Raw genomic sequence first — 20,431 nt, 5'->3', positions numbered from 1 at the left:
ACAATATAGTTTGCTTACAATATAGTTTGCAATAATTTTCAAACTATTCAAATTTCCAAATATTTTATTATTATTATTTTTATTTATTATAAATTTAGAGAGAGAAAATTTTTTTACATATTAAGAATAATTTTTTTTAAACATTATAAGAAGAACAATCGTACATGAATAAATCGAATAAAATAAAGAATGCCGAACGAATATATTTAATCAATTTTTGATTCCAAATATGATTGCGCGCCGATAATTGTCGGACTTACAACACATTATGAAACGTTTAATAAAACTCACTCTAAATAAAATTTCTAAAAAACGGAAAGAAACTTTTTTTTAATTTTTTTAAAATTTAATACAATCTTTATTAAAATACTATTCGATTTTAATTTCGAATTCATATGTATAGCAATATTTTCATGCTATTTCAATAATGATTTCAATAGTGATAAAAATTTTATTATGTTCGAAACTGTGAAACAAAGATTTTTGTATCACCTTAAAAAATTATTATCCTATCAATATAAAATTGCTTTGACCAAACCTTGTCCAGAATTAAATTCAGGCTTTTATGAAGTTCTTCTTCCAGAAACTAACGTATGTCTAATTGGCTTCAAAGATGGGAGGCTCATCTCCAGAAAAATATCTATTTTCAGGACACTTTCATAGCTCGTTGTTAATTCTGTCCAAGAGAGGAAGCAAACAAAACACGTCGAAGACTGGGCTCGTGCACGACTTCCAAAGCGCAGGTGCTCTCTGGGAAGCGCAAGCGCATCTCCAAGCGACCTTTATGGATCGAACGTGATTAAAATTGCGATAATTCTAACGAAAATGAATACACAGTATTTAGTTATTATGCATGTACTGTCATTTAGAGTACACAAATAATAATTTAATTAACCGCAAATCTAACAAGCAGTTTCTCCGTTTAATCCATAAAGGTAACATCGGTATTTAAAAAATTATTAACGAAAATTTCTGAATATTCATGTACGCGTAAAATTTCGTGATTGAAATAAAGACTTATTGTAATTAAAATTTGTAAAACTTCAATGATATTACATGCATCAAATCAATTTCATAACTACATTTCAAACGAAAAAAATTTTTACAATAAGTTGCTATTTCCTAAAGCTATAGACATATATTATAGAACAATTTCATAATTCAGCTTTGACGCATACATCGATAAAATAAATTTTGTTTTCTTTTTTAAATAAAAAATGTTATTATTATACATTGTAAAATATTATATTTATGAAAGAAAAAAATGACAATTGTTAAAAGTCAACGTATGTCATTATTCAGCATTTGTAATGACGATCATTATTTATTAATAAAACGCAATTTATATAACAGATACCTTCTACGTAAAAAAGTATTCACGCAAAACGTTTTTTTTTTTATGATAGATTACAGAAAATATTTTTCAAATTAATGGATTCATTTATTATCTGATTGTAGCATTGTAATAACAAATTATTTATAAGCAGTTTTCAGATCTTCAGACATATCTACTTTTATATAAGAAATAAAAAGACGAGGAGAGTCACAACAGGAGAGGAGAAGAAACCCAGAGCTTATCAAAAAGTGAAAGGTTGTCCGTCTCTTCTATCCCCACACAATCTGAATTGCCAATAAAACTGATCTCTGTCTCCTTTCCTCTCTCTGTCGTTCTTTCTCTTTCCCTCACTGTATCGTCCTGTAATCCAATACAAGCGTTTATCAACATTTCCAGCCAGCCGGCGACATCCGCAACAACGCCGTTGATGCCCTGAGGATGATTTTCATTCAATACTTTTCTCAGTAACGTTAAGACGCGTTAACGGTGATCTCGCTTTTTGATACGGCGATAAAGTGAATTTTCGTACATTTGTTGAACCGGGTTTTCATTCTTAAGTATCGAGAGATAGGACTGAGTTTACACGCGAATTAATGCGAATTAATTATCGAGCTGTCATTGAATATTTGTTTACGCATAAAAAACGTGACAAAGAAGAAAGTTGCTAATTTTTTTTCTTTCTTTATTTGATTATAATAGATTCTTTCGGCAAAAAAATTTTAAAATACAACTGCAATAATTTTATAGTTGCAAAAGGTAAAGAACCGATACGTATTTATTACTTTTATATTATCAGTGCTACAAATTTTATTTGTAAAAGAAAGATAAATAAAGTAGAAATTATGTGTATTCAAATAAAAAAAAATTCTTGTCTACAATTTTGACATTTATTTGAGATAAATTTCTAACATACTAAAAATTTGTTTCATTTATATCTTAGTAGAAAGTCTTAAAACAAATACAGAATTAAGAGAAACCAAAATTCATATTATAACAATAAATATTATATCTTTTCAAAAGAAATATTAGAAGTGCGATATTTTTTAAATATAATAACTAATTATATTTTTTATCTAAATTACTTTTATTAAATAATTAGAAAAAGTTACGTTAAAACAATTGATTTTTCCAAGAAAGCTGATTTTTTTCTTTGAATTGTAAACGAGAAAAAAATTAGTGCTTTAAAATACTAATTATAACTTAATAGTACATAATAGATGTAGATTATTCATTTCGAAATAACACAACAGCGAAAATTGATAAATATAACCTTCCATTCAAGTACTACGAAACTGACTTGTTGAATCATTCGTATCCCAAACAAGAACAAATTTACGACAAGAAATGTCAGGAATCTTGTTGATCTCGTGATGAATTGCCAAAGTGGCTGTGATCTCGTTTCTTTAATGACATCCTCGTTCCTCACAGTCGCGAAGAATATTCACTAATATGGAAGAGACTATTATTTGCATGGAGGAAGAATGTCTATTAGAGAAGAGGAGGATGAGGATCCTGAAGGAATGCAAAGAGATATTGCAAGAAGAAGGATCCGGACGTTATAGCAAAGAGGCCTTTAGAAGACTCTTCTATGATCAGGTATTATAACAGAAACTAAATGAGAGATACATTAATAAATACTGTATAATAAAATAGTAATCTGATTAAATTATATTGCAACTTTAATTTAAATATATTAAACTATATATTTGTTTATACCTTCTGTTCAATTTTTCGTTAGACATTGAAAATAGATAGTTTTGACAGTAAGAGAATTTCTTTAAAAATATGAATTTGCATTTATAAAAAACATTTATAAAAATTTTGAGTATTTCCGTAAATAAAAATGATTTTGTATACTTACAAAAATAGAATTATAAACTTGTTCAAAATACATAAAAGTGTCAGATAAAATTGTCATGACTTTCTTTAATAAAAGAAGATTATCTTTTATTCGTGAAATACAAGAAGTATATTGAGAGTTTTATGACACGGGTTAATTTTATGACGGTTTTTTTAAACGTTTCGAAACAGTTTGATATTCATTTTATATAAAGTTCATGTAAGTAAGACGTCATCTTTTGGAAGGGAATCGTGAAATTTAGTAAAAAGTGTCGTATTTCTCATGGGAAAGCAATTAAATGCAAAAATCATAAAATCAAAAAGCTGAGGATATAAAGAAACAACAGTATAAAAAAGAAAGATCAAGCGATTTAATTCTATCACGTCCAATAATATACGTATCTAGATTATTCGCTATATGGATTTAAAAAAATTTCTACAAAGCTACAAGTAAAAAAAAATCAATAAAATATTTTATTTTGTTTTGTCACAAAGATATTTATCATATCTTATCATAAATATAAACTTCGACTTTCGAAAACCATATATAATTTTAAACTTTCTAATCTACTAATAAATTGTTTAATAAATTAGCACATATACATATAACGAGATGGAAGACCGTCTTCGTGATTGTAATCTGGCATTTTCTTAAAGCGGCCATGAAGAATTGTAATTATTGTAATTATTGGCTTGCCTTACTTTCTTTTGTGAAGAAAAAGAAGGTTCGCGTGGCACTAAACATGAAATGTCGACATTACATCATCTGCGAATATTGGCTTGTCGAGCAATTATAGTTCTTTTAAAAAGCATTTACACATTTTTTTCAATTATCCTTTTTTACCGTGATTTACCTGTATTTAGATTAGCAAAATAATATTTATTTAACAAAATAGTTATAATTATGAAACCCAATTATAAGCAAGTATGATATAAATTTTATAGATTTTTAATAAATATTAATTATAATAGGAAATAAATAAGTTTATCATTTCAACTTTTACTGTAAATTAAATTCTAATGTTTTTCTGAATAATACAAAACAGATTCGAGAGATAATTACCATCGAATACATATAATCGAGTGACTTTTTTTATGATCTGCACATTCCAAAACATAAAAATATGTTTGCTTAAAAATAAGAATATATATATTTTTCTTAATTTTTAGAAATAATATGCATTATTGTAAGCAATGTATTTTTTACATAGATTAAACATTATATGTCTAACACACATACATACGCAAACTTTTATTATAATTAAATATACTCTAAACATTTCCAATAATCATTTTTTCTTCTTAAAATAAAATAAAATAAAATAAAATAAAATATTTATATCTCGCTCGGTTCGTTCTATCATATTATTAGATTGTTATAAAATATTTTATACATGTTTATAAAATAAACAATGTAATTTTGCTGCACTTTTGTCTAACGTTCTTTTTTATAATATTAAAAATACATATCGAAATATGCACGAAACAAAAAATTAATTGAGTGGTACAGCAAATCTATAATTTGCTACGCGAATTCAATAGCTAAGAAGATTTGATGGTTTAACAAATCGCTAATGTTATTCAGCTGTCAACTTTGGTATTTTAATATAGAAAATTGGCTATCTATGTGTTACGACTGTAGATTTGCTGAATCACTGAAGTTTTCAGCTGTGTTTTTTCCGTGGAGAAATAGTTCATATTCTTGAATACGTTTTACTCTTGAATGTTTCTCTTAAACAGTCACTCATAACAAATATGAAAAAAAAGTAAAACACGCATTTGTACATACATGAGCATTATGAGATCATAATCATTCGCCCAGTCAATCATTTCACACTCCAACAGAGAGACTCCGCTGTCATTATATCGATTGCAAAATGTTTTTTAACAAGTGTAATACATTCTTATGTTTACATTAAGATGTAAACTTTCAATTTTGTTTAAGATCAACTCATTTAATACTTTGATTTACAATTATCATAACAATGGAATGAATAATAAGATATGATGGAGCAATATTGCTTTCTCACAAAGATTATCTCTCTACACGAAATGTAAGCATTTTATTTCAGAATAAGAGGATTAAATCCATTCATGCGCGACATCTCTCTTTCAATTATGAGAAGGTACTTTGCCGAATAAGGAGAGCTTATGACAAGATTTCCTTATCGGTGAAATGATTTTGATTAAATTTGTGATGTCGAACTATGTAGTTCCCACTTATCGAACAATCGTCTCCTTTGTAGAAGATTGCAATCAACGGGCAATGAGTTCTCTCATCACAATCCGAATAAGAAAAAAAGACCCGAGGCGACAGTGATGATATGATCGAAACAAACAAGGGATTCTATCGAAGGCCCACGGTTTTCGATCAAGGCTGATTGCCCCGGGTGTAAGGCCTTGATGCCTCAAGCGACTCGCAATCGCTTGAGATTGATCGATTGCGGAGACCAATCATAGAGCAGAACACAACGTTGACCGGGACCGACTTCTCGTTTATTAACTATCCATTAATCCTTTAATTGTCGGCGTAAAGCGAAGCATTATCGATTGATTTAGAGGAGAAGGTGGCCCCCATTCACATTTTATAATAACTTTGTTAATAATCAATTTAAATTAAAAATTTAATGATTGCATTCGTCAAAATATTGTTTCATCGAATCTAGACTTAAAGTATTATAAAATATTTATTACATAGGATATTATATTATTTATATAAAATGTGGTGATATTGTATAATGAATCTAAACAAGAGTGGTACATAATGTGGCCTTTGACAACTTATCTTCTTCTCAAATAAATTGTAAATATTAATTTTTAATTATGAAAAACACAGTATATAGTTACAAAATTATATATACATTATAAAAAACAAAATATTGCAAAATATATGCATATATATATATATATATACGTTAATACATAAAGAAGACCGGGATTAGTTGACTATAAGGGTAAGTAGAATAACCGAGGTTACATTAAAAACAAAACACGCGAGACACGCGTAAACGTATCTGAGCATGACTGCTCAATCTTGTTGTGAACACATCTATATTAGACGTTATGCCACAAGTTTGAAACAATCGTACACCTAAGTAAATATTTTTATTCTTAAAGTTTTTGTGTTACAATTGTATATGATTGTCTGAAATATTTGATTTCTACTTAGATAGAATAGTTCTTATTTAAGTGTAGTTCTTATTTAATAAAATCCAACAGATTTTTTTTGTATCTTTATTATTGTATATTGTTAATGTTTTTAAAAAAATGAACGGATAGTAAATTAGTCACAGCATGGAACTGTATAACTTATTTAGTGACGACTTTTATAGTACTTACTCAAAATTTTATTCCTTTAAAGAGATTTTCCTCAGTAGTAAATGTTATAAGTTTAGTTCCCTCCAATGTCGAAAACTAGGCTCATTCGACGTTTTGCGACGAAATGAACAAATGCACGAAAGAACCATTGTTTTACCCTGCGGAGCGAATGTTTATGTTTAAAATATATTTTTATAAAAGTTTTATTAATATGTAGCCAAAGATGTAACTTAAAATATTGAGTTGTCCGGAAAGTTCGTGCCGATGTTGAAGGAAAATTGAAACGCAGAAAATGTAAATTTTAGTATACATTTATTAAATTATATAGATTATTCGGCACGAACTTTCCGGACAACCCAATACATTAATTTTTATTTTAATAATCTTAATCGAATTACTCTGATCCCGGGACTAGTTGAATCAGATGAAATGCATTAGAAAAATGTATTTTTTTTATATTAATTATCAATTTCTTCTTATTATTGAAATATTATTAGGTAGTCAAATGTAGTAACTGGTGTAGAATTCATTTTTTCGATAAATCTTTTAATTTCGTCTAAAAATTCGAAACTGAAAAATGAGTCTATTAGCCCCGGTCTCTCCTACACATATTTAATAACGAATAATATATTCAAGTGTATGTATATTCGTGTAATATAATACGCTCAAGTTTAAAAAGAACGAAAAATATGTATATATAGTTAAACTAAAATATACTTTAAAAATATTTCAAAATTATATTTCAAAGTAAAAGTGAGTTATAATACGATAATACCGGCTATTGTATACTAGCATATTAGCAACAAAAGTTTAATGGAGGAGTACGAAATAAATAATTTTATCAATAATTACTCGAATTTGCTATCTAATGACATATATAAGGACTATTATGTATACAAGAACTTTAATATAGTTTTTCCTTGATCAATTAAACAACATTAAATGTCGATTTACAGTATTAAAACATGAAGGTTTTTATTAAAATCTAATCACTTTAGAAATAACAATTATAAATTCAAAAACTTAATTTATATTTTATTTATATTAATTTATATTAATTTATATTAAATTAAAGTTAATTTAATTGAAATAAATTAATTAATTTAATTAAGAAATGAATAATATATATATATTGTTGTAATTAATGATTTTTAATATAAGTTTCTATAGTATTGAATAATATAAATCTTTCAATCAAATATCTTCATTTATTATATTATAAAGATAATTATACTGTTACATCAAATTTGTATATATTTGCTGTTTTCATTATTATTTTTTTTCTTATTTTTGTAATAAGAGATATAAATTAAGAATTATTGATTAAAAACATTAGATACTTTTTGCTTGCGTAATTTATGTTTATTTATTTATAAAAACCAAACACACGAATTAATCATAACATTATTGTAATGTGAAAATTTTTTTGTCTGTATGATTCTAAAAGTCATATCAACTGAAATTCTTATTTGGACAATATTTCATTCAATTTTATCTTATTAATCTTTTCTATTAATCACAATATAATAAATCATCAACGTACAATCATAATAAATTTTCCTGGTAGCAACGGTTCCTGGTAATTACGTCGTTTTGACATCAAAGTGATTTGCTATCAGAGTTTATTAATTTTAAACTTTTTTACTTTTAATGCTAAATTTTGTCTCTAAATTATCTTTTTATTTTTATAATAATTTATCTTCTATCCCTATTTACATTAATATAAACTATATCTTGAATTGTTCTTTAATTCGAAAAGTTCTTTAATAAATGTTCAAGTTAAACGTTTTTAAAAAAAATGTCTCGTTGTGATTTTGTAAGTCATCAAATATTTTTTAAAAATATTTTGTTATTAAAATATGTTATGAATAACAATTTAGGCATTATCTGTATATAATATCATATTCAATAACTATAATATCATATTCAATAACTATATCTCACAAAGTTAGGACATGTTTTTGGATCTCGTACGTGACGAAGGAGCACGCAATGTAATCTCATGACATTGACCTATTTCTTAACGATCGAGAGAAATATATACGTGTATCGGCCGAGATCCATGACAATAATGATCGATATGCATTATATTGATGTTAACGTTGACATGCGTTGACGCCATCATACGCACCTGAGGCTAGAATTTTAATAAAACACGTTTAATAAACGCTTCCATTATCACATATTAACTTTGGCCCAGATTACGTACATGTAATGAGTATAAGAAACATTTTATTTTAGATAGATATGGATATTAAATATGCAGTCTCGCAAATAATATAATATCAATTTTTTCTCTGCAATTAAGATTTGTACCTTTGCATTCAAAAAAGCAAATATATTCTATTAGCTTCTTTTAAATAAAATTTCTGTTAGCTTCTCTTAAATAAAATTGAATTAATGGAAGTTTTAAATCGTTCTATTATATAAGAATTTGCAACATTTATCCTTTTTTATTACATAGAAAATTGACACTTTGCTACTTCCAATTTGTCAACGTTTTTTTCCAGATGCTTCTTGGGAAGTTATTTATATTATTCGATCAAGATTGTGATGGATTATTGAAACAAGATGAATGGCTCGAATTCCTCAAAGGAAGGCTGACGTAAGGATAAGTTCCTATCATATGAATATCCATATCTATGCATAAAACGTAATTTTCTAATGGTACTTTAAATATACTTATACTTGTCTTATTCAATGTTGTTTTTATTTCTTTATCAGAAACGAGAAGCAAAATGATTTTGTCGATCAGATTGAAAGTGTTGCATACGTATTATGTGGTGAGAATCCAATAAATTTGTCCAATTTTCGACAGATCTTCTATACCAAAGGGGTAAGCTACCGTATTCTTACATTTACAGAGCAAGTGAAAAATTTACAATTAACAATTATCACGTCGTAGATCATTGATAAATTGTACCGATTAATTGATCATGAGAACTCAGGATATGTAACGTCTACTCAACTCTTAGATATGATATCTGGAGTGACTAACACCAGGTAATATGTTTATTATAAAACTGTAAAGATTTATTATTATTATCTTTGTTATTAAATTTCTCAGTTTTGTCAACTTCCAAGAGTTATTTATTAACTAACTAAATTTTTATGTTAGGCCACGTGCAGGCTTCGATAAAGAAAATCTTGAATGGCTGGAAAAGATATTTAAGCAAACTGTTGGAAACGAAAGAGAAATATGCCGTGAAGAATTCAAAACAATCGTCACTTCGAAGAACGTAGGCAGGAGGCATAAGTATTCTTCATCTCTCAAACGAAATTTTAATTTCTCATTTTTCTGATATAAAAATCGTTATTTTATTTCTTTTTGATGCTATTTTTACTTTGTCCTACGTTTCGATTATATAGACAAAATTTGTGTATTAAATCTTGTTGCATTACATTTTTTGCATTACACTGCATTACATTTTTTTTAAACAGATACAGCAATTTTATTCATTGAGAAAATAAATCAAATCTCAACGATAATAAGCTAATATTATTTTGATGATGTTAAAACGTGATTTTGGGGGATATAATATTTATCTTATTATTTTTAGCCTTTCTTCACTGAGAGAGTCTTTCAAATATTCGACAAAGATAACTCTGGTACGATATCGCTTCAAGAATTTCTAGACGCCATGCATCAATTTGCTGGAAAATCTACGAACGATAAAATTAGGTTTCTCTTCAAAGTTTATGATATTGATGGTAATATTTGTGCTTAATCACATAAAGTATTTATGAAAAAAGTTTACATTTTCTTCAAATTTAAAAAATAAAATAATAAGTGATAATAAATTATATCACAAGAAAGATTTAAATACAAATTGCCAAAAGTATACTGAGAAAAAAATATAGTTAATTTTAATAAATATCTAGTTCAATACTGCCAACTAAACATTTACTTACAATAAGTAAATATTTATTCAATAAAAAAAATGATTGTTAAATCAAATTAACATTTCTTGTATCAAATAAATATATCTTTATATTTAATAAATATTTAGTTAGCAGTATTCAACTAAATATTTATTAAAATTGAATATTATATAAAGCATATTTTCAAATATTATATAAAGCATATTTTTTTTCAGTGTATATATATTTTTAAAAAATGCTAAAGATCTAATGTATATTTGTGAAAAATGAATAGATGTTTTTCAAATGTTTTGGAATTTTTGTCTAGATATAAATTAGCTTCATTACTTCACATTGATTTTTTTCAAATAAAAGGTGATGGATTAATACAACTTCGCGAACTAGAACATGTTATGAGAGCTTGTATGGAAGAAAATGGAATGAAGTTCAGCGATGAGCAAATCGAAGATCTGACAATTGCACTTTTTGAGGAAGCTGATCAAGACAATAGAGGAGCGATCACCTTTGAAGGTCTAAAAAAACAATTAGAGAAACATGAGGGTCTACTAGAAAATCTCTCGATCAGGTTAGACAAAAAATTATATAAAATAGTACAAAATTTTTAAATTTATGGATCTATAATTAAAAAAGCAAATTTTTTCCTAATTAATATTTACTATATAGATATTTAATGCTCTTTTAATTATTATATGTTAATTTTGAATTATTAAATTCTATCAATTTTTTTAAAGTAAGTATTAAACTTAAGGTATAAAAATATGATAATCGCAGCATAGATCGATGGTTGGTACCACCGCAACCAAAATTAAAGAAAAAATCTATTTTGGATACGTTTTTATCTCTTCGTCCGTATCAACTCACAAAGCCATACATGAAGAATAATTACGTGTTCATTGCCTTTATTTCGATGTTCATGCTTATCAACGTGATTCTCTTCGTCTCTCGTCTCTACAAGTATCGAAATCACAATGCCTACATAATGTTTGCGCGTGCCTGCGGTAAGTATGATAATACGATATACTCAATCTTTTCTAAACCATCGTGTAAATATCTGTCACGTAAATGTGTAATAATTTTATTTCAAAATAAAAATTTTTTAATAAATTTGAAATCAAGTTGTGTTAATTATTAAGACTTAAATTCCTGTAAATTTAATGTTTAAAAACAAAAATATAAGAATAAAATTTGTATTTCAAAAATATATTTTAGGACAGTGTCTGAACTTTGATTGCACGTTTATCCTGGTTTTAATGCTGCGCCAGTGCATCACGTATTTAAGAACGCATAGTTTCAATTCATTAGTGCCCCTAGATCATCATATATATCTTCATAAAATGACAGGGATATTGATTGGAATCTTCAGCATTGTACATACTCTAATGCATCTCATTTACTGCGGTATATTTAATACTTTATTTAATTATTATTTCATACTTAATGTCACCATAATTTAAAATAGTGAAACTCTTTTGTTGAAACTCTAAAGATTATTTTAAATTCTTATTATTTTAATTTAATTTATATAATATTCTCTCTTATTTTATATTTAATTAAATTAATAATTATAATAATTATAATAATTATAATTATAATTGATATCTAATAATATTTGTAGGTACGGTAATAGTAAAAGACGAGAAAATGAATAGCGGAAACTACACTATGTTTGAATGGTTGTTAACCAGTCGACCTGGATATTTCGGTCTGATTGCAGGCAGTGCATATCCAACTGGGGTAGTTCTGTTTATTATACTCGTCATTATGATCATTTGTTCTATGTCGTTTGTACGACGTGGAGGTTGCTTTGAGGTACGAATTTTTTATAATATTACCTCTATGTATTTATTTTTAAATTCAGAATTATAATTTTTATGATCCAAAACGTCTGAAAGCAATAGTTTCATCGTCTTTTTAATTAAAATAATTCTTTGTTACAAGATATTTTATTGGTCTCATCTGCTATACATACCATTCTGGATACTGATGATCTTCCATGGCCCTAACTTTTGGAAGTGGTTTATCGGCCCGGGTGTCATATACTTAGTGGAAAAGATTCGTCGACTCGGATGGTTACGTTCGAAACGTGGAAAAACATACATAAGTTCCGGTCTCCTTTTACCTTCGAAGGTGACTCATCTGGTTATTAAGAGACCATCCAATTTTCACTTTCATCCTGGCGATTATGTATTCGTTAAAATTCCGGTGATAGCAAAATATGAATGGCATCCTTTTACTATTAGCAGTGCTCCCGAACAAGAAGGTAAGCTAGAAATTCTTTGCATTTTGATTGATGTTATCTTTTATTATTATAGTTATATTTATATACGTGTATATATGTATATCTTTCAAAATTAATATATTATTTTTACAGATTATATGTGGCTACATATTCGTGCGGTTGGTGAATGGACCAACAGTTTATACTCATACTTTGAAAAAGAACAAATAAAACTTCATTGTGCTGACATACTGCCTGCTGAGAACTGTGACGCTGCTTGTGTTCTCCCCAAAAAATCGTAAGTCCGCTGTGATTAAAGATTTATGCAAAGTCCAGAAAGTAATTTTGTAATTTTGTGCATAAAATTTAAAGTAATAATTTCTAACAATGGAATTTTAACATTCTTCGTTGTGCTATATTATGTATTAGTATTAGTATTATGTATTAATTTTTTTAATATCTTTTATTGTGTAGTTTTATCAATGGCAAAAAAACACCACTTATTATGACACAGAAAGCCTCAATGGAATCTCAGGCTCACAATCTACTGGACAATCCTTCATTCATATCTGAATTATCGAATACCATGTCACCTTCGCATGCATCGATTAAGAATAAGTCTACATATTTAAAAACAGAACGTGAGACTTATTTAAAAAATAATATATAGTACACACATACACACACATACACACATGCGCGCGCGCTTAAAAATCAAAAAGATATAATAAATCCAAATTCATATAAGGTCCGTTTTCTGTGGTTGAATTAGTGTATACTTTTGGAACTTAAAGTGAAATAGGTATATGTTCAATATTTGTCGAAAAAGAGTTCTATTGCAGGAAAAAAAAACAGATTATTAAAGTCACGTTATTATTTATAACACATTTGCATAATAATTATTATTTCTTAAGTTAATATTAAATATTGTACATGGATTCATTTAATAGATACGCCAGAATCAAATAAGGAATGGAAAGATGTGTCTTTAAGAAGAGATAAGAGACTACATCAATTTTTTCTTAGTACTAAAATACCACTTGAAAAATCACACTCGATGCCCGATATGCAGATCAAAAGTAAAAAGAAAGAGCGACTCAAAGCGTAAGTAAATTAATATTGGACATATTTGCTCTCTCTCAAAAAGTTAATCTTGTCACTAACTTTTTTCTTTACGTGTTTTATCTCACGATTAAGTCTTCAAATTATAATTATAACAATTATAAAATTTGTAATAAAATATTTTATATACATATAATGATATTCTTATATATTTTGGTATCGTAGACTTCGAGATTATATGAGATCTGAATCGGAGAGGAATTTCGATGAGTGTCAGATGAAATGCGCGCGATTCAAGTCATTGGGCTTAGCTTACTTAAGTCCACAGAACAAATCATTGGCTCAAAGTTTCCGATATATGCGGACAAAACCGACTATTATCGCATTCAAAACACCCAGCTTTGAAATGGGCGATTATGAGATTGATGTGTTGTCAAGTGTTGGTAAGTTGGAAAATATAATATTTATTTGGAAATGTAGAGAAAAAAATCTTTTTGCAAAATAACATAATATAATAATAATATAATAATATAGATATAATAATAATATAGATAATAATTATAACTATGAAAAATCGTTTGAGTGAATGATATTTATGATGTAAAAAATGTTTATATTAAAAAATACAAGTTTCTTTCCATATTACATTTGTTTATCATGTATATTTGCAGTGTCAAATACAAATACAGAAGGAAATGAAAGAACACCCATTACACCGATTACAATGCAAATTGTGACGGAAGAAGGAAAATTGAGACAAGGGTTTAGTGAAGCTGTAACTAGTTCAGATAGTTTAGATTTGAAATCTGATAGTTCTTTTCAACCTATAAATTATCCTGTAGGAAAACCACTGGAGGTAAATCTTATTTATAAACAGTTTTTATTATAAGCTACGATTTTGTTCTCAAGATTTCTTCAATTAATTATTATTAATTATTATTTATTTATTTCGAGTAAATAACGTGTCGTCATTCTAGATCTTTTTAGACGGTCCTTATGGAGCACCATCAAGTCACATTTTTCGAGCGCAGCACGCTGTTTTGATCGCCACAGGAATCGGAGTTACACCTTTTGCTTCTATATTGCAATCGATTATGCATCGATATTGGAAAGCGAGACATACCTGTCCAAAATGTTCGTTCTCCTGGGCTAGTGAAATTCCGCCTACTGTAATGAATTTACGAAAGGTTAATAGATTTTTCTCTTCTCTCTCTCTCTCTCTTTCTCTCTCTCTCTCTCTCTCTCTGATTTTATTACTCTTGAAATAAAATTTGAAATAAATTATTGATTTAAATTTAAAGAAGAATATTTTATAGGTAGATTTCTTTTGGATTAACCGCAATCAACGTTCGTTTGAGTGGTTTGTAAACTTACTATCTCAACTGGAAATAGAACAAGCTGAATTAGGTATCACCATGGAACGCTTTCTGGAGATGCATATGTACATCACAAGCGCATTGCAAAAAAGCGACATGAAGGCAGTTGGCTTGCAATTGGCGCTGGATCTTCTGCACGAAAAAGTCAGAAATATCTTTATAATTATACATAAATTATTTAAATATTTTTAGTCTTAGTTGTAAATATTTTTAATTGTGAGATTAGTTTTTAAATTTGTGCTAGAGAATTTACACAAATGACAAAAAAATTTAGCTTATTAATTTTTTTTTTATTACTTCTCGTTGATTAGGAAAAGCGAGATCTCATTACAGGATTAAAAACCAGAACAAATGCGGGTCGTCCCAATTGGGATAAGATATTCAAACAGCTTCAGGATAAGAAGAAAGGAAAAATTACAGTGTTTTTTTGCGGACCGCCACAACTCGCTAGGATTCTTCGGTATAAATGCGATCAATTTGGATTCTGTTTTAGAAAGGAATCCTTCTAATACTTCAAAAGAAAATTTAATAATTATTGTGTTAAAAAATAGTAACATAGTTTGCAATTTATCATACATACATTTCTATTATTTCAAAATTATAGATATATTTCTATATTATTTTATCAAATTATAGATATGTATGTATGTGTAATAATTGTTTTTTAATAAATTATTTTCCATGATTTTAATATGTACTCACGAATACAATCTTTCCGTCTTTTTTCGATTAATAAAACTTTTAATGTTTAATACGCAATATTTTAAGCAATCAAAAATGATGTTGCCTCTATATTTTATTTTATTTTTCCAATTTTTAAGATATCTTAATCAATGTCATTCAATATCAATGTCTTTCATTATTCTAGCCATCTCGTGCAAAATCCAAGCTGTTGTCAAGATTAATAAAAAATACATTTGATGTTCTGTCATAATTTAATAAAATTAATTTTCTTATGTTATTTTTTTATTATTAAAGAAAAATTGTTAAAATATTCTTTTTGTTTACATTATTCTTTACTATTTTTTTCAAAATAATATAGTTTTACACATTAAATTTTTGACTGAAGTTTTACAACAAATGAATTTCTAAATTATCTGAAATTAGCTTTTAATATCAATAACATTATTATGGTATACCGATAAAACTTTTCAGTGCACATAATTTATATAAACTATGATTATATGAACTATTAATGGCTTAAAAAGCCATTAATTAACATAAAAGAAGAAAAAATAAACAAAATGTTATTTTAAAAACGTTGTTAGAGGAAAAAACTTTTGTAAACATCAAAATATCTTTATTTATGTATTATTTGATATTTTATTTGTATATTTTTATTATAAATACAGTACCAATAAATAAAAATAATTACAATCAATAAAAGATATAACGTACGTACATTCTTTTGTATGGAATAACATTGACTAGAGTTCTTCATTTCTTCTTTACACTTCAATATTTTAATTGCCGAGCTAAGCTGTTCATATATTTGGCAAATATTAACTGATACTCGCACAATAATGTATGAATAGATACATTTGTGCAAATTTTTTTCTATAAGGTCACGCGGCAAATATTTAAGAATCGCTACTCAATAGCATAGAAGCTTGATTGCTGTATGTTATGTTGAATTCGCATGGATGTTGGTACCAGGGCTCACCGTCCACTTGCATAGCGCATGGCCGCGATAATTTTATCTAAAAAATAACAATACTTATCAATTGTAGATACAAAAAATCTTTTGAATTATTAAAATAAATACCTTTACATTATTAGCTTGACCAATTCGATGTGGTTTCGAAAGGCCTACTTGAAGCTGAGCCATGTGAAATGAGGAATAAAGCGCAACTACTTCTAACTTGCCATCGTTAATACTTTGCACTTCCGAACCTTCGTTTTCTATTAAACAATATATTTAATTAGTAATTATTATATTTAAATAAATATAATTTCATTAAAGAGTTAAATTAACCTTCTATTCCCATTTTCCAAAGATCGACACCAGCAGCCCAAGATGGAATGTTAAGTATCACTATGCTCTCAACAGAAGGCAGTTCTATCTTCTTGTCATCTAAATAGACTTCTAAACTTTTATCAAGATCTTTACATTCCCTTTCCACGACTTGTTGTGTGCCAAAGCACAAATATAACAGCTATAAACATGTTCAAAATGCACATAAACTTCCTTATTCAATTTGGAATATTTTATTTATACGTTTATTTGAAGAGATACCTTGTTAAATATTCTATGACTAAACAAATAAAAGCGACTCTCTCTTGTACGATGAAAATTCAAAGTCACTTGTGCGTCCACGCCCACGCTTATGTAATTGTACATGAACAAATTACGATACGATCCTCTAAATCCTAATCCGCTGAGTGGTTTTATCATCACGGACCACCTAAATTACATGCTGCATGTAGCTCTAATCAATCGGTAATTAAAAAATGTACAATTTTTTTAGCACGTACCTATCAAGCTTTATCTTCTCCGCTGCTTGAATCTTTTGCAATAGTTCTGTAGGATCTAAGTGCGAATCATGTTGTTTTCCCCATCCTAATACTCTGGATAAATCGTTGCCTGTCCCCAAAGGAATTATTGCTACAGATGGAACAGGCTGTTCCGTATAAAATATTTGTTTGTACTCGTGCTTATGCATATTTAAATGTTTATATCAAGAGGGATTTACCTCTAATTCGAGTTTATTGATGGTGTTTAATAACCAAGCGACAGTTCCATCACCGCCGGCTACGAGTATAGTAGATGGAATTTTTCCTAACAAACGGCACCATTCAAGGGCAGCAACTGGATCACGTTCTGCTAAATCTACGATTTGCGCAGGATTTAACAATCTTCTAAACAGTGACAAAATTTGGCCTCCATCATTGTTTCCTGATTTTCTATTTCCTATCAAGAAAAAGAATAATAAGGAAAAGATATATCCAAACATCATTAATTCATTATTGTGTCTTTTAAACACTTATTGCTATTTTTGTTCTCTTACCTACAATAATGATTGGATTCCAATTAGACCAATTTGGTGGTGTGACAGAACAAAGATGTAATCTACGTCTCATTGTGCTACGTCGATTTATTACTTCTAAACTTCCTGGTGGAATGATCATTAATTTGAATTTTCCAAAATCACATATCTGGAAAGAAATATATTTTTATTTTTCATAATTTGTTTGACAACTTTTTCAGAATAACAAAATAAAATAAAACGCATTCTATAATGCAATATATATAATAATAAACTAAACGTTATTGTACTATTGTATTCTTAAAAATATTATTTTTCTTGGCTACATATGAGCAATCCATTTTGTTATTAAGGTTAAAAAATTAATAAATATATAAAATTTTGAGCGAGGTACACGATTATTATAATGATTTAAAATTTTCAGTGTATTATTATGATAATTCTTTGCAACAAAAAAATTATTTAAAAGTTATGAAAAATATTCAAAAAAACGAAATATCATTAATCATTACTTCAGAAAGAGAAGATTTGCATGTTTTGTGAACACATCTCTGACACCAACAACACCACCAGTCTGTAAGGCCGGGTTCTACATCACACTCTTCTTCACAGATGTAACACATGGCAACAAGTGGCAAATTACCTTTAAATATAACAAAAGATATTTAAAAAGTAGCATAATACATATATTAATTACAAATTAATACACATATTATTTAACATAATACATATATTAATTACAAACTAATAATATACCTTTAATCCAATGATGCTTCATCAGCTGATCATTATTGAAAGTTATAGCTTTGCACTTTAGCTGTTTATCAGCAAGCTTTACACAACCTCGATCCGCACACACGCCACAAGAATCACAGAAAAGAGCATCAAGGTTCAGTAATAAAGTTTCACAAATACTACAGTAATATGCCTGTATATAGAATAATTTTATATATATGATTAATATATAATTAATATATAATGTTGTTTTACTTTAATCAAAATTCATATACAATCTTTTTGTAAACTAGACTACTACTGCTGTTATATTTTTAATATTCCATGCTACTATAATTATTTCAATCCGATTAAAACGGGATCATGCATTGGTACAAGCAATTTCTATTGTTTTGTTGACGTCTTGAAACAATTACATATAAATTTAAAAATAGGAAAAATATACATGTTCAGGAATATATAAATGTTTTTATTTTATCACAAATAAGAGACATCTATAATAATCCTGTAAATTCTTAAAAATACCTTAGCTGTTTCATTAATTGCCTTCCAATTATGTTCCTTTGTAACATCTCTTATCTGAATATGAGGACTACCTATGAGGTATCGAAAGAAATTTACCGTAAATACAAAGAAAACAATAGTAGACATTGTAGGCAGAGCAATAGTAATCAGATCTTCGTCCCACATAATGTCAAATAATTTGTTGTGCAGAATTCCAGAAATTTATAATTTTCTAAAATTAATATTGTGTTAAGTATAGTAAATATTTCTGTTTCTTATAAAGAAATTATTTATGCTATTAAAAATACAAAAAAGATACTTAAAATACATATTACACTTAAGATATTATTTTATATTCATATTTAACAAAAATAATACTTAACAAATTGATAAAAAATTAATAATGGTTTTATACAATATATAAAATAATCTACAAAATAATAAAAATTATATATTATATAATTACTTAAAATAAAATAAAATAAGGATAAATCAGTTTTATTATATACTGAAACAATACAAATTAGAATAAAAATAATTTAAATTTATAAAAATTACAATTCATTTTTGTAATAACTGGTCCTGTTGTGATAAAATAAAATGTAATAATAATTTGACAGACATAAAATAAATTTAACCTTTCAATTGACACTTACATTATGTGACAGACGCGACGATCACTATTTACTTTTCAAGTTGTTTATATTTCGTATATCGTGCGTATATATTGCGTATATTCATGTTTTCTAATATCATCTAACCCTCACACAACTGTTTTTGCTGGCAAGATTACTGGTCATCAGAAATGAGCAACGTCGATTTTCCTCGATTAATCGACTAATCAATATTCGAATCTTTTTTAACTAAAAGTCGATTTTCTTGTCGATATTATTTCAATTCGACTAATCGACCTCAAGCAAATCGATATTATCGACGAGATGCCAGGTATTATCCTTATCGATGTATTGCGTCTTTTATTTGAAATTTGATACTACTAAAATTTATTAGATTTAAAAAGAAATATATACAAGATTTTAAAGAAATACAAATAAATCAATAAATATTTGTTATTAAAGAAAATTATTATTAAAAAATAGAAAATAGAAATTTATAATTCTTATTTTTTTCTTTCAATATTATAGTCTTTTAGTCTTTATAACAAAATCTATTTACT

General features: G+C 27.3%; 2 protein-coding genes across 2 annotated transcripts; one reads left to right on the top strand and one right to left on the bottom strand.

Annotated features, from left to right (window-relative positions):
• Nucleotides 1-2,785: 2,785 nt before the first annotated feature.
• On the top strand, nt 2,786-15,540 carry LOC105621602 (NADPH oxidase 5). Its single transcript, XM_012203074.1, has 19 exons — nt 2,786-2,932; nt 9,004-9,098; nt 9,218-9,329; nt 9,399-9,496; nt 9,612-9,732; nt 10,054-10,204; nt 10,730-10,940; nt 11,147-11,373; nt 11,585-11,773; nt 11,991-12,184; nt 12,314-12,635; nt 12,747-12,891; nt 13,068-13,234; nt 13,544-13,697; nt 13,881-14,098; nt 14,327-14,511; nt 14,633-14,842; nt 14,972-15,175; nt 15,343-15,540. The coding sequence occupies exons 1-19, from the start codon at nt 2,786-2,788 to the stop codon at nt 15,538-15,540; spliced, it is 3,348 nt and encodes a 1,115-aa protein (XP_012058464.1).
• A 1,071-nt stretch (nt 15,541-16,611) lies between these two features.
• LOC105621590 (diacylglycerol kinase epsilon) lies at nt 16,612-19,443 on the bottom strand. Its single transcript, XM_012203063.1, has 10 exons — nt 19,279-19,443; nt 18,775-18,946; nt 18,531-18,661; nt 18,040-18,187; nt 17,725-17,942; nt 17,507-17,652; nt 17,268-17,436; nt 17,007-17,187; nt 16,797-16,933; nt 16,612-16,731 (listed from the first exon to the last, which is right to left on the bottom strand). Exons 1-10 carry the CDS (start codon nt 19,441-19,443, stop codon nt 16,612-16,614), a joined length of 1,587 nt encoding a protein of 528 aa, XP_012058453.1.
• Between the last annotated feature and the right edge of the window lie 988 nt (nt 19,444-20,431).

This window comes from Atta cephalotes, assembly GCF_000143395.1.
Source record: "Atta cephalotes unplaced genomic scaffold scaffold00002, whole genome shotgun sequence".
Taxonomy (NCBI): Eukaryota; Metazoa; Arthropoda; class Insecta; order Hymenoptera; family Formicidae; genus Atta; species Atta cephalotes.
The sequence above is the reverse complement of the archived record's forward strand: the minus strand, read 5'-3'. Positions and strand labels throughout refer to the sequence as shown.